Source organism: Chenopodium album, chromosome 19 (genome assembly GCF_948465745.1).
Source record: "Chenopodium album chromosome 19, dcCheAlbu1.1, whole genome shotgun sequence".
Lineage (NCBI taxonomy): Eukaryota > Viridiplantae > Streptophyta > Magnoliopsida > Caryophyllales > Amaranthaceae > Chenopodium > Chenopodium album.
This window is the reverse complement of record NC_137852.1, coordinates 7,384,650-7,401,655: the sequence shown is the minus strand read 5'-3', so window position 1 is coordinate 7,401,655 and position 17,006 is coordinate 7,384,650. Positions and strand designations below refer to the sequence as shown.

General features: G+C 32.6%; 1 protein-coding gene across 1 annotated transcript; it reads left to right on the top strand.

The window, feature by feature from the left end:
* The first annotated feature begins 15,044 nt into the window (after positions 1–15,044).
* On the top strand, positions 15,045–16,646 carry LOC145593926 (uncharacterized). Its single transcript, XM_081650283.1, has one exon. It carries the CDS (start codon positions 15,045–15,047, stop codon positions 16,644–16,646), a length of 1,602 nt encoding a protein of 533 aa, XP_081506409.1.
* The last annotated feature ends 360 nt before the right edge of the window (positions 16,647–17,006 follow it).

The following is a 17,006-nucleotide window of genomic DNA, read 5'->3' as shown; positions in this document are numbered from 1 at the left end:
AATTAAAAAAAAAATCTGAAAAAAGTTAAAGGGTATAAGTGGGGAGGCCAGAAATATGAAAATTATTAAAATAAGATATGAGCGCACCACTAGTGGAGAGGAACATAGTAAAATAATGTTAAAAGTTTCCAAAATAAAGCAATGATGCTATTATTTATATACGTTCGCAAAAGAAAAGCGGGGAATTAGAAGGGAGTACTTGAATTTTACTTTGTATTTTTTATAATACGGGCGTGTTCGGCAAAATTTAGCTGTGAGCTATAAAGGTAGTTGTTAATTAACTGTGTAGGTAGCTGTTAGTTGTCAACAATATGTTAACTGTGAAGATAGGTAATTTTAGGTCTGAGTGTTCGGTAAAGTAGCAGTTGACTAACTTAACCCAAAATTCCCATATCGTAACTCTGATCCACTCTACTACCCACCTGTCTTTTCTAGTGTGTTGTTCCTACGGGCTTGGGTATCTTAGCTTGTATCGTACAGACGTTTCGCGAAAAGAACATATTATACAAATGTAAAGAACATACAGCTGTAGTAAAAAAAAATACTATTAAAATGTAATGAACATATAATTAAAGTAAAAAGAACATATTTGCACCAAAAAAGAGTGAAAAGAACATATGTCCATGTCCCTTGATTGTCATTACAGTGTAATATACTTATATTTGTGATATAATGTTCATTGCTTATTATGAATTGTTCTTTGAATTTTGTCTTAAAATTATGGTGGATATATATAAATAAATAATGCTCATTATATAATATTATCATGTCCTTTATTTATATTATAGATGTTGTTTAGGTTTTTGTAAAAAAAAAAAAAAAAAAAAACATAATATTGGATGTTCTTTACTAAATAGTTATATGTTCTTTACAAAATAGCTACATGTTCTAATCTTTCCGTGTTTTTTGTTTGTCCCAAGCAAGTACAGGCTATTATACCTTAAAATTTTTAGGTGTTTTTTTTTTCTTTCAATTCTCTTTGAAGCTCAGGACGCGACCACCATCATCATTCATCGTCGTGAGTTTGTAACCCGATGAAAATGGGTTTCACAGGCTAAAAATATAATCAAGGTAATGAATAGTATTATCCAAATAATAAATAATATCATTTAGTCAATGAATCCAATAAATAGATATCATCTAAATGAATTATCATATCATATAATCTGGACAGTTAATGATATCAGCGTATACAATTAATGGTATAATCAAGATAATTGATCATATCATTCGGCCTAAACAAAAGAATATTAAAAAAAATAAATTCCACAATTACTAATATCATCTAGATAATTGATCATTTCATCCAAACAATCAACTAATAACCATGTCATCCAGTCAATAATTATATCATTCAAGCAATGACGAATTTTATCATCGTCAAGCCTATAAAAAAATAATACTGAAATATATCATCTCACGACTACTAATTTAACCATACAATTAATTATATCATTCAAACAATGAATTATACCATCTAACCAATATAAGAATATAAAAAATGATATCTAAAATATCATTATATCATTCAGTTAACAGATGATATCATTTAGGCTTATACATCCTCATCCCCACACAGACACATATGACAATATATAACTTCACAATTCATGAGAGCAAGATGTATTATTAGGAACAAGTGTGCTCTAATAAGGAATTATATATTTCAAACTACGTATCATTTTTCACTAAAGCACATCAATTTAAAGGTTTTTGCTAATAATTTTGTTTTTGATTAAACTTTTGACAATTCTTAATCAACCAAATTTCAAAAATTGACCTATCATAGAATTGATCGTGGGTCGATACTCTCGTGGAAATAGTTTCATACTTTACGTGGAAATTTTAATAAATTCTTCATTCGATATTGTTTTTCCACAACACTAGTAGCTAGTAAACGAAGGGAAAATTTGGAATCAAATCCACTGTTTTTGTTATCCTATAGTGCAAAAATAGTAAAAGACACATGGCAGAAGTGTAGGTCAGCAAGTAGGACACAATTGTTTGTTTGTTGCCATTACCAATAAAATAAAATAAGAGCATAAACAATTTCGTTACATTAGTATACTACGTATTATTTTAAAATCATTATTTTATTTATTTAATTATACATGTAATTCTTCCGTTTAAGAATTGTCTACCCTTAGAATTTTGATGCCTTGTTTTTGGAGCTTTTTCCATAGAAGAGCGTACGTTTTGTTATAGAAGTTGTAATAATAATACAAGTTACTTTGTAGTTAGCAATCTCTATCCTATGTACTTTTTATATATCAAGCCATACAACTTTATTTCCACTATGCTTTTCTATGGTTCTTGTTTAGTTTATTAGTGATACGTACACGAATATAGTTGTACTATGCTTTAAGATTTCTATTTTTGCTTTCGTAATTGACTATGATATTCGCCAATTTCTACTATCCAATAAGTTTGCATGCCCCTGGTTTACAATAATTTTATTGTACATCGAACAATTTGCGGAAAGTGACCCTTTTCTTACAAAAGTGACCCTTTTTTCTTTATAAAGTGACCCTTTTTTCTTTATAAAGTGACCCTTTTTTTTTTTTTATAAAAGTGACCCTTTTTTTTTAACAAAAGTGTTTTTTTTTCATAAAAATGAACCTTTTTTACAAAAGTGACCCTTTTTTTACAAAATTGACCCTTTTTTCACAAAAGTGACCCTTTTTTTTTCACAAAAGTAACCCATATTTTACAAAAACACAGTACTATCCGCCGACCTTCAAAAAAAAAAAAAATGGGTCACAAAATTCAGAAAATATACCTTCAACTTTTTCGTTTGAACTAGTAGTGGGAGGAGCAATTGTCTCCTTCTTTGAAAGCTTAACATTCGCCATTATATTCGAAAACTAAAATCAAACTCGAATTTACATGAACATACCTTAAAATAACCAAAAATACAAAAAATAGATGAACATACATACCTCAAAATTGGATGTAAAAGAAGAATTAACAAAAGAAATTACAAAATTAAGTTGAAAACCAAGATTAGATAGAAAAACGAGAGTGAAATTGAAGAACCGAGGAGATAGAAACTAGAAAGAGGGGTAAAGAAGAGGAGAGAGAAAAAGAAGAGCAGAGGAAAGAGAAAAAACAGAAGGAAAAAAAAAAAGGAGAGTGAAATTTTACATGTGTAATTGGGCCATAAGTCCATAACCACTGCCATTCAATAACTTATTGTAAACCCGCTTTTTTTAAACTTTTGTTTTGTGAGATTGCCCAAAAGTATCAACAACCCTCTTAAATTTGTAAAGAATCTCAACCCCGGCCCGGTCACAAAAAACCCTCGTCTAAACACGCGTAATTTGATCATAAAAAATATACTTCCCAAACTTATTATAGTGACTTTAGATTGTCATACAAAGTTATTAAGAGACGTAGTACATAATAGTTCATATACAATACTACTGTGCAATCAATTTCTAACTTTGTATAGGGTATGTGCTACATACATACCTTCAACATGTCAGATTGTCAGTAAGTAAGTCTGTAACAAGATACAAGAGAATAGTCTTTTTGTAATATATAGCTTATTATCAAATGTAATTTGGAGAGGTACATGCACATTTTAATTTTAGCCATCATATATACGCCCATACATGCATGTTTTGTTTAGTTTGACATTATTTTGTTCTTATTGTGACGTGCTCCTTTCATACCATCTCATTTAAGTGTTATAATTTTATTTGGATTGAATAATATAGTCATCATATAATAATTACTTTTAAGAAATAAAAAAGTAAAGGATATAAAAAGTCGTTACAGGTAACAAAGAAAAAAAAAATCGATGGTTTGCTTTTGTTTGTACTAATCAAGCAAATCTAAATATTGCAATATCTCAATCAAAGGCAAATCAGTAATTATAAAACAAAAAAATATAGGTCAGTTCATCTAAAATTTTCAATTGCATGACTTATACGGATTAATTAATTTGTCATCATACTACGTACATTGTAATGATTGTATTTATACTATTATACCTGCCGACATCTAAATATGCCAATATTTTGAGTATATGTATTCAATCTAGCCAACGGATTTCGAAATTATGATTTTGGTTTTTCGAGAAATTCATCAAAATTTTATTGGTAGTTTATCGATACAGCAATAATCTTGCTACTATGTAGTATGTACACATACTTGTATATATATTTTAGGGCTTGGATTTTTTAATTTTAAAAATAAAATAAAATATGATGCCATAATGTTTCTAGATTGCGAATGAAGTAATTTTAAAATATGATGTTTCATGTTTATGTGCCTTAAAAAAAAAAAAGATGTTTATGTAACTAAGTAGAATACATTAGCTTTAGTATTAATATGTTTCAACTTATGAGCTGGTTTGTTCTTAATCTTTTTTATTCTTAAGATGGACACAGATCAAGATCGGTAAAAATGTTGTTAATGAATAATGACATAAATTGTAACAACTTATTAGGTAGGTTAACATTATATATATACACTGTCTTTGTGAGAGAGATGTAGCTCCAATATCTCATTGTTTTGTACTCAAGAAAATGAGTCAAAGTGATAGAAGTATGTGATCGAATTGTGTGACATGTAAGTACGAATCGAACTGATAAACGGGTCTGAGCCACACCCATCATAACTACTACTTTATACGACCAATTAAGGAGGTTTCACCTCAAAACCATATGACAATATATAAGAGGTTTGGCCCTTTACCCTTATAAAGTGTTTGATTCTCTTCTTCAACCAATGTGGGACACTTATATGTGGTGATACTTGGGAGGTCTATTCAACACGAACTCTATGACTAACCTGCTGGCTTGGACAGTACACTTGGTGCATGATATAGTGGAGGTCTTAGCCCACAAAATCCGACCGAACCAATATGATATATTGATATATATGACTAACATTTAATATTTAGCCTACTATTTTAAAGTAAATTAAGCTACCGAAAGGTTGGCTCGAGTTAGTAAAATGGATTGGAGTAACTAGCTTAGCTATCCTGATTTCTTTGTGTGTTAATCTTGATTCTTTCCAATTCGACACATCCTATATGCATTATTCCATGTACAAGATAACAAGAGTATAGTTAAAACTTAAAAGACACATTATACCATATACTCGATCCATTTCGGTTTAATGATTACACACATTTTTCACAAGGACCAATATAATGATAAGAAGGCTGAGGGAGAAAAGTTGAATGTTATAAGGAAGAATAATATGAGCGTGTAAAGTAATATAAATTGAGGAATTTTCAAAGTAATAATAAAAATTGAGGAATAAATGCTTTGAAAAGATCAATATAATAATGTATAGTGATGTAATGTTGTAAAAAATAGTACTAAAATAAGGTAAGTGGGGCAAAAATGATTACAAAAGAATGAAGTTATTCAAAAGAATGAAGTTATATAATAACGTGGGTCATATGTCAAAATTGGTAGAAAAATAATACGTAACTTTTCATTTTTATTATATTCATTTTTTAAATTTTATAGCACTTGCATTTACCCGTAATTTAATTTAGAAAAAACGTGTAAATAACTAAATGCTATAGAGTGCATGGAAATAGATGATGATTTAATGCACAAATGAGGTTGATGAGTATATACTTCCTCCGTTTTCTTTTACTTGCAACACAGCCTTGTGGCACGTATTTTGAGGTCAGGGATATGTAATGTAAACGGATAAATTATTCATTATAATTTTTACAAATGATACTTAACCCTATTCTAATCTTCGTATAAAAATTATTTTGATAAAATTGCTCGTTTACCCTCACTAATCATCTCCTAAAACTGCGTGCCTAAAAGGTGTGTTGCAAGTAAAAGAAAACGGATGAAGTATTATTTTAAACTGTGTGCGAGAGTTAAAAATAACAAATAATAAAATTAAAAAAAAAATAGTGCAAATGGAACAAGATTAGTAAAAAAAAAAAAAAAAAAAAAGAGAGAGAGACACAATAATGATTTAAATTTGGTCCCATGTTAAAATATGAACTGCTTAAGTTATTATTTAGAAAGTACTTTGTACTATAGTACTTCATCCATTTTAATCTACTTGTAAGAGTTGCATCCAATCTTTTTGACATACTTCCTCTGATCTTTTTTACTACCTCCGTTAAATATTATGTGCAACTTTGGGGAGGTTCACGGTTGCCAATGCAAAAAATGGATGGGGTAGATTAAGGTGTGTTTAGATAGAATTAATGAAATAGAGAGGAGAGAGAAAACATGGTCCCCCCATGTGGGTTAGTGGGAAAATCTGATTTTCCTTAGTGGGAAAATCAGATTCCCTCTTTTTTTTGGCCAAAATTTTAAACTTTTTGAAATTTTGGGAGGGTTCAAAATGAAGGAATTATGTCTTCGATAAGTGCAATTACTAGATATATCAAGGATCACTATTATGGAGATAATAAGTTCATTCTATTGGGGCGTCATCCTCTGTTGCTAGACTATGAGAGATGATCTTTGGGCTAGTCAAATAGTCCAAAGCCCTTTAGAATGGATCCTATATTGGTCACACACAAGGGTATTGGGTTAAGCAAGTAAGAGGCCCATTAATGGGCCTCATGAGCAATTAACTAATCATGAATTGGATTGGGCTAGCATAGTTAGATTGGAATTAGGTTTTGGGCTTTTGACATGGGCTCCTATTTAGAGATGAGATCTATAAATAAGAATCATGCCTAGGGCTTGCAGTAAGGAGTCATAATTCACACACTGTGAATTTTGACATCAAGGCAACCAATCCCAAAAACCCTAATCCTCTCTCTAACTCACGGCTATCTCTCTCCTCCCCTCACGTTTGTACGGCCGCCCCTTAGGTGGTGGTTCGTGGTGGTTATCGTGGTGGTTCTTGGTTAGCATGTCGCTCTTCTCCATAGAAGGTCAATTGAAGGTTTCAATTGCGACTAACTAGCATTAGTGGAGGTCTTAATCTGTGCCCGTGGACCAAGTAGAGGAATCACGCTTGGGGTTCTTTATCTCCCTTTTGTTCTTGCTCGATCGCACGTGGAATCACGCTTCAAAGGTAAGATTATTTGTGCTTTATGTGTTATGCATTAGATCCTTGGATTAGGTACTGTATGAATATGATTCATGTTTATTTCCGCTGCGAGTACCTATAAAACCCTACAGTGGTATCAGTTAGCCTATTGCATTTACGCATATTGCCAATAATTCTTTGATAATCCACAATTTTAATTCAATTAGGAGGGAGAATATTTAATTATGGGTCAATTATTATATTAAATGTGATTTAACTTTTGGAATAGATTAAATGCGATTTAATTATGCTCAAATAGCCATGAAGGACCGATTTTATGCCCTAATATGTTCGAATTTTCGAACCCCTAACCCTAATTATTCGAATAATTTCGAAATTTATAGCCCTAAAATATGATTTTGTGCTTGATTTTGATTTAATTCGAATTGTTTTATGTTTCATAATTTTAATTGGGTTGATTTATGCATAAAAATGTTTTATGTATGATCATAGATTTAATTTTAAAAGTTATAATTAAATTGGAATTAATTTTATGATGAACCCTAATTTTAAAATTGAATGTGATTTAATTTTAATCTTATGGACTAATTTAATTTAATTATGATAAATGTTGTTTTAATTAAATTAAAAACACAAAAAAAAAAATTATTTAAGGTCGGCAACCGCGGCTGGGTGGCGCAGCCACGGCGGCTGCCGACCAGGCGGTGGTCCAAGAGGGAGGGGAAGGGAGGGCGGCGGTCTTGGTGGTTGGGGCAGCAGCTGTGCAAGCGTTGCACGCTGCTGCCGTGGCTGCCTCTGCTGCTGGTTGCTGCTGCCTTGCGGCAGTGGCTGCTGTAAAGCGGCCAGCCACCGTGGCTAGCTCCGGCTAGCCAACCACGGTGGCCAGCAACCATGCAGTCACGGTTTTTTCAAAAAAAAAAAAAAATTCTGTTTTGAAAATTTATTTCAAGATAATTATGAATTATTTTGGGATAAAATCAGTTTTATTTTGGATAAGTTAAAATATTTTGAAAATATGATCTTTTATTTTAGGATAAAATCAAATATTCAAAAGTTGTTATATTTGATATTATCCATATTTAAGTTGTTAAATTGGCAATTATCCTAAATTAAAGTGGTTAATTTTGGATAAGATTTGTTAGGATATTCTGAGCATATTCCAAAAGGATAATAATTGATTTAAATAATGTGATTATCCCATAATTATTTTTGGATATAATTGATTTAAAATATTGTGATTGGCTAGTAATTAGGATAGAATTTCCTAACTTTGTTAGGATAATCTTTGAGGATAAATATGATTTATCTTTTTAAGATTAAAATAAGATTTGATTCTATCTCATGACTAATTTAGAATATATGATATTTTATTGATGATCATGAATAATATATGATATTATCTAATTGCTTTAATTAAAATATGAGATATTTAGATGCCATGTTTCCTTTATTATGATCATCAGATGTTATAGTTTAGGAAAGCATGATGAGTGATTTATTATGTGGCAATTTTATAATATATGATATTGTTTATTGCTATATAATGACTAGTATGGCCCAGTAGATTGCTAAATACGATCTGCGCATCGTGATGTATTTTTGTAATCTTAGTACGGTCTACGTACCGATAAAGTATTTTGTAATTTTATTTTATTTTATTTAAGTAGTAGATAGAATAGAGTAGAATTACAGGTTGCAGTTAATCCAAGAAGCCCATGAAGTGAAGGCCCAAAGGAGCAAGGTGGATGCGATCCATGATGGTTCAAGTGGGAGCATTTACTTTATTAGTTTTCTTAGGATTAGGGCCATGCTATGTCTTATTTATGCATTCAGTATTTTATGCATATTAGATTTTATTGATGTTTTGTGATGATGCGCTAGAGTTCACTATTTAATCACAACATAATAAATCTAGATCCCAGTAATATTGATGCAGCTTTTCCAATTAGAAACCCGATGAAAACCTTGATCGTTTGTGATGGGTCAGCACTCAGCAGAGCATCATAATATATCTTGGGGAAGTGGGGGTAGAACCGCATATCTACACTTTTAATTGGTTATATTCAACAAGGTTACCTAAATCGTTTAGAACCTTGAAGCTAAGAGTAATAATTAAACATGCGATGGTTAATTGTTCAACCAAGAATTACAAGAGTTGTAATCAGTAAAGAGTTTACTCACCTTGAAAATGTAATGGTTGATGCGGGGCTTCACTCTGGTTAATTATTGCACAAATAAAGGATCTTGGAATCATTTTATTCAATAGGGGTCAATTTAAAATTGAATAAAATGCTTTAAAGTTACCAATAAATTCTAAAATTACTTATGGTACTTTAAATTTAATAAACATAATTGAATTTTGCGTTTACTTGTTAGTAACATGTCGTTCTAATTTTATTATTATATATAATCTCCTCGATTGAAAATAAAGTTGAGAAACGTTCTCAAAAGAGTTTAAAAGATAATCCATAAACCTATATTCCAATTTTGCTAAGATTGTTCTAAAAGGCAAGTTTTAGAAATTCATGTTACATGTCTAAGGTTGGTTTTATTCAAAATGTTTGAGTAAAATATCAACACATCTTCATTTTGAAAAATGTTTTCAAGGGACATAATGAGATGAGAGGTACAATCCCTCAAAAGACAAGTGTACAAATCCAATAAAATCTCTTATCTTCAATATGATTGAATATAAGAAAGTGATTGGAAATCTCTGTGATCAAAAGTTGATCAAATAACGGTATTCTTCATCTACTTTATATAGAGTTTAATACTTGATTAAACTCAAATATAAATAATGATAGAATAGACTTAGCAAGATCATGAAAAATTGCTTAAAGTAGTTGAGCAAGGTATCATTTTGAACCTAAGAGAAATGTTCTAAGTGGCTCAAATGGAAGGGTTTAGAAATATATGAGGATTGCATTAAGAAGTTATAGGCCAAGAAATGCAAACAAGTTGCTACTTCTCAAACCTAAAACTACTTACATGCTAAAAGTTGTTGTGAACAACAAATGTTTCAAATTAAATGGATCAATTCCAATTGATTAGATACTACCTCATATAGTTGGAAGGTAAAAGAATGGAAATGTTCCAATTTAAGAATTATATTATAGAAATTGATTTAGCATATTGCTACTTCTTGGACATATGATGTCTTGTTTAGCTCACTCATTGCACAATGTGATTGAACTAAAGGAAGAAGTTATTGCTAAAGGAGAGATAAATCTACAAGTTTAGAAGCAAATGTTGCAACTTCACAAGTAGAATCTACAAGTCTGGAAGCAAAAGTTGCAACTTTACAAGTAGAACCAGTATTTCACCAATAATGGCTAGAGTTAAATAAATGTTATCTACTCTTGCCATTATCAAAACACCATTCAATGTTAGTAATGACTAAGCATCGAAGATTCAAAAACGTGGAATAAATGTTATTCTATGCTTCATTGAGTCATAATGTGTTTTGAATTGCTAAATAGGTTTAAAGTTCTATATGATAGAAATAGTTAAACCATTTCTATATATATAAGTTGTCTCTAACATGTCAATTAATTCGAATGAGAATGAAAATTGCATGCGGAAGATCCAAAGGGATGGACTTTCAATATCATTGGATTATGAATCCATTGATATATGTAATTATCATTCTAATTTGAAATTTTGACTGAGTCACCATTTAGAGAAATGATGATGAGAACTCAAGGTCAAATACGTATCGATGTAAGAAAAACCAAAGGTTCAAAGATTGGAGACGACAATGAAACTTCATTTGTGATATGATCACTACTTGTGCTTAGTTGAAACATAAGGGTGAAAATTTTGAAATGTTCAAAATGTTCAGTATGAAGTTCAGTATCAACTTGACAAGATAATGATTACATTACAATATGATTGTAATTGTGAAAATTTATGTCAAGACATGTACTTGGCAACACATTCAAAATATTGCGATATGATCGTAATAATGAGAATTTAAGCCAAAACATTGATAAACATCCAAAAGTTATAAAATCGTTTTACAACAAAATCCGAAAGAAAACCTTGTGAAGTTTTTATGAAGGAAGCTATCAATCTATATGAGATACATTTTGATAATGGATGTAAATTACCTATCTTCCAACCATTGTTCAAGGGATATACTTTTAAGATAAGCTACAAAACTAAACAAAAACTACATACGCCAAATCAAATGTAGCAAAGGCTTCATATGTGATATGGATAAGAAAAGTTCTTATTAAGTCTTTCTACAAAGAAAGGAATAAAACATGTATTAAACCGTTTGATGCACGTTCGATTCCTATATAGAGCACGGGGTACTACTACACAAACCATACTTAGCACAAAATGTTTGTTGCTCAAGTAGGTGCCCTTATGGAAATTGTTCCAAAAGGTCAAGTGGGAGTAGTGTAAATCTCTAAAGAGTTTGAGAAAAGCAACAAACAAACGTGGTTCAAACCATGATTGGTTCACCCTATGCTAAATATGCCTCCTCAAAAGGCAAGTGGGAGTATAAGAATCTTGAAAAGTTCGAGAGCCTTGAAAGAGTTCAAGAAAAGTGATTTCGAAAATCTCGAAGAAATTTGAGAAGTTATCGAATAAAAGCAACAATATGAGCATGATTCACCTCATGTTACAAATGACAACGCGTGGTCTCATTATGTGTAATGGGATTAATAACCATGTGTCGAAGGTAGTACATTCCAAGTGCACATCCTCTATTGTCGTTTCTCATTAAAAACTAAACAAAATTGTTGTATGAGTTTCAATTGTTGCGTAAAACCCACAAGGATGACTAGCATATGTAAAACTTAGCCAAAGAAATATGATTTCATATTGACTAAGAGTTCTAAAATATTTATTTTGGAACATGATGATTATGCAAGTAATAAAGATGATTTGACAAGTTATAACTCCAAGTGGTTTAAAACCAGGAAATCTGAAATAGATTCTAAGTCTGTAAGCAAGTGTATGACACTTGAATAATTTGCCTAAATTGGGTGAAACCCATTGTAAGCAAAGCAGACAAGAAAGAAAAATGTTTTCTAACTAAAGCAAAGACTTCTTAAAGGATTCAATTAATTTATAGTATGACTATGATTACAATGAAACCTTTACATTAGTCATGTTGCAAAGATCTATTAAAGATACTTTAGTGATTTCTACCTTATGAGATTTGGTAGATGGATTTCAAAACACTTTCTTGAAATTGTTCATGAAATAAGATTTGTATATGATACAATCAAAAGTTTGGAGATCCAATAATCCTAGGGATGCCTAAAAGATCCATAATGGATTGAAGTTAGCATCAGGGAGTTAATGTTCTTAATTTTGTGAGTTAATCAAATCATTTGATGTTCTCGTAAAATGAAGAAAAGGTCTTATGTGTACAAGACGTTTAGTGGGAGCTATGAAGTCTTCTTGGTCTAGTACAAAAAGCAATTATTGAAGAGTCAAGTAATAGTTAATGCATTTTGTATGAAAATCTTGAAGAAGAAGATGAGTACATTTGGGATTCAAGATCTATATACATAGGTCTCGAAGGATGTTAGAGTTTTGGTTAAGAAGCTTATATTGATAAGATTCTTATAAAGTTCAACATTATATTGAAAGGAGTTTCAATCCCATATGACATGGCACGTTGCTTAATGATTCAATACCTTGAAAAGGTTGATGAAATTAAGACTTTGAGTGATGATCCTTATGCAATTCGCAAAGGATGCATCATGCATGCCATGGACTATACTCGTCTATTTGATTCGCGTGTTTTAAAGAACAAGTGATGATAGTTTTCAATCGAAATCCAATGTAACGTTGGAATACAAATTAGAAATTCCTAAGTTCCTTGCGAAAGGGCGAAGGAAAATTATTAGTGTATGGAGATGAAAATGATTATAAGATTTAGAAATTGCAAAGTTCATGTTTATGATAATGTCTCATGAACTCTACTTACAAAACCCCTTCCATGACCAAGGTATGAAAGTCATGCTAAGGTTCTTGGATTGAAGCAAGTTATGTAATTTTAGTTGTGTATGTTTTGAGAAAGCATATTACAAAAGTAAATACATTAGCTTGCAGAATTATGTTTATCAATTGAAACAAAGTTTCAATCTTATTTGATCGTGGTTTCAAGATTAAATAAAATGTCCAAAAATAATTATGGATTGATGGGCTCATCAGGTTATCTATTAGATAGAGACCTGGTGTATGAAACCCCACAGGTGAACAAAATCCACATATTATTTAAGTTCCTAGTTCGAAATCATTAAAGTGGACATAAATGATTTCAATGAATGGACTAGCATGTAAGATTGATTGGATAGCTCGGTTTCATGGGCTATAGGAGCATAGTGATAAGGCTCGGTCAATCACATGGATATGCATGAATGATGCAGGATCGAACTATAGACCTACTTTGAAGTTCAAGTATAGAACTTCCTGATATATTAGTGGATTCCTTTGACATGAGTGGAACATTGGTTTCATTCAATGGATGATATAACTGTGGTACATTCAAACGTCTACCTGTAACTGGAGATTATAAAGGGTGTTTCCTGGTTATTTCAGAAGTTGAGTGGGAGCTTTGGTTGCCACAAGATTGGATAGAGTCTACCTATTAAATTAGGAATGTGTCATGTTTTGGCCTCTTGAAGAGGGAGAATTCAGAAAAATGCATGGCCGTGCTCAAATGGATTACGTAGTAATCATTTGTTTTGCAATTCTAACTCAGATTTCAAGAAACGATTTGTAGATTAATATAGATCGCATAAGATGCAATCATATTATCAAATCGACACAAAATGACTTAAGGAATTTGAATATTGCGCACTTGTCTCAGACAAGTGGGAGATTAAAGGAATTATGTCTTCGATAAGTGCAATTACTAGATATATCAAGGATCACTATTATGGAGATAATAAGTTCATTCTATTGGGGCGTCATCCTCTGTTGCTAGACTATGAGAGATGATCTTTGGGCTAGTCAAATAGTCCAAAGCCCTTTAGAATGGATCCTATATTGGTCACACACAAGGGTATTGGGTTAAGCAAGTAAGAGGCCCATTAATGGGCCTCATGAGCAATTAACTAATCATGAATTGGATTGGGCTAGCATAGTTAGATTGGAATTAGGTTTTGGGCTTTTGACATGGGCTCCTATTTAGAGATGAGATCTATAAATAAGAATCATGCCTAGGGCTTGCAGTAAGGAGTCATAATTCACACACTGTGAATTTTGACATCAAGGCAACCAATCCCAAAAACCCTAATCCTCTCTCTAACTCACGGCTATCTCTCTCCTCCCCTCACGTTTGTACGACCGCCCCTTAGGTGGTGGTTCGTGGTGGTTATCGTGGTGGTTCTTGGTTAGCATGTCGCTCTTCTCCATAGAAGGTCAATTGAAGGTTTCAATTGCGACTAACTAGCATTAGTGGAGGTCTTAATCTGTGCCCGTGGACCAAGTAGAGGAATCACGCTTGGGGTTCTTTATCTCCCTTTTGTTCTTGCTCGATCGCACGTGGAATCACGCTTCAAAGGTACGATTATTTGTGCTTTATGTGTTATGCATTAGATCCTTGGATTAGGTACTGTATGAATATGATTCATGTTTATTTCCGCTGCGTAGTACCTATAAACTCCTACACAAAATTCCCTCCAACTGTTTTAAAAAAACAAGTCTTCATTTCTCATCCATCAGCATATATAGAGCATTCATTACAGCAGTTAAGAGGCTTATAAAAGGGAGCCCCCATTGTCAATCAAGCTTTGTTAACACAAAGCATAAAATACAGCCACCATAAAGTTTAAACAACACATCCAAATGTTTAACCCCAAAAGTTAGACCCTAAATTAGAAATTAGCCCCCCCAATAATCCAAAAAATTACACCCTAAGCATCATTAGTACTGCACAGAGGAAACCACCATCAAGTAGTGTTGTTGCTCGTTCTTTATGTACACAAAAGTGTAGGGCAGCTTCATCTTCCCAAAAAACTTCATCTGCCAACCCTACATCATCATCAGCAACCTGAAAAAGAAAGGGACCCCAACAAAAAATGGCAGATTTCGATGAATCTCAGCAGTTTGATATCGATGAATTACTAACAGAGGAACTCATGGCAGAGCTTTATTATGAAGAAGAAGAACAAATGCAAGATGAAGACATTGAGTTGTATGATTCTGATAATGAAAACATGCAGCAAGAAGAGGACACAGAAGGGACTCAAGCCACAACTGAGCAAGCTCAACAAGAGACTATCCACCAAGATGAACAAGAACAACAACAACAGCAAACTGATGAAGCATCAACAACCAGCAGAAAACAACTCACCATGTTTCAAAGAAGAGAGATTGTTGATGCAATGTTGGTGATGATGCAAGATGGAGCTTTACCAAGAGGGTATAAAATGCAACTTTCAACAAAATTCAAAGTGCATAAATCAACAATCACAAGAATCTTCACAGACATTAAAAAACAGATGGCAGAGGGAAATATGATTGATGTCAGGACAAAAAAGTTGGGCAAAACAGGTCCAAAACCAAGAGAATTCACAGATGAATTCCTTCAATCTGTCCCACTGTACTTAAGGCAAACAGAGAGGTCATATGCAGCAGCACTGAATATTTCACATGTCACTTTGCACAATTTGAAGAAAAAGGGAAGGCTGAGAACACACACAGCAAGTTGCAAACCAGCACTGTCAGCAGATCACAAGATAGCTAGAATGAAGTGGGTTTTAAGTCAAATAAACCCAGTTCAAGGTAATCAGGACCCCACATTTGAAGACATGAGTTCCAACATTCACATAGATGAGAAATGGTTCTACTTGAACCCTGATAAAAGGAGGTTTTACCTTCTACCAAGTGAAGAGGATCCATACATGGCACAACAATCAAGAAGGTTCAAGTTAAAGGCAATGTTCATGGCCATAATTAGCAAGCCATTATATGGCAGAAATGGTGAACTGGTACATGATGGAAAGTATGGGATTTTCCCATTCACAGTCCAGGACAGAGCTAAGAAATCAAGCAAGAACAGAGCAGCAGGAACAATGGTCACAAGAGCACTTCAGAATGTTAACAAGGAGGTCATCAGGGACATGTTACTCAACAAAGTCATTCCAGCTATCAAGGAAAAATGGCCAGAAAGTCTACCCAAGGATGTTACAATACAATGGGATAATGCAAGGCCACATCAAATACCAACAGATAAGGAGTTTGTTACAGCAACAACATCCAATGGTTTTAACATTCAATTTGTGTTCCAACCAGCTCAATCTCCTGATTTAAATGTGTTGGATCTAGGTCTGTTCAGGTCAATTCAGTCATTACAAAATCAATCTTTCCCTAACAATCTAGATGAGCTAGTTGAGAAGGTGATAGAGTCATACAACACATTTAAGCCTGAAGTGAACAAGTACATATGGGTCACTCTACAGAGATGCATGATCAAAATACTGAAGGCACAAGGAGGGAATAGGTATAAAATTCCACACATGAACAAAAAAAAACTTGAAAATCTAGGTGTACTGCCAAATCAAGTGTTTGTTCAGAAGGAGATAGTGCTAGAGGCTGTGGAGTACTTGAACACAATGTTCAGACCAGCACCAGATGACACTCAAGGCACACAACAGGAATTTGAGGTGGATGCAGATTAGGTAAGGGAACTCCTCAACTCAGGACAACAACATATACTGCCACACATAACCATCTTTAGTCAACTTTTATTGTTTTTAATAGCCTTTTGTTGTTAGGTGGTTAGGTGTATTTTGTGTTTTACACTCTCATAAATCACTAAGGCAGTGATGTAAAAGTCCAATTTCTTATGTGAAAGGCTTTTTTTAGCCACATTTTGAATGGAATGAAAGTGATAATTATGTGCACACACAAAATCCATCAGAAGTTCATATTTTTGTTGAATACAACAACTTAAACAAGGTTACCTCTACATCAACCCAAAAAAAAAGGGAAGGATGGAGCTACATACTTGTTCAAATTGAAATTCAATGGAGTCCCTT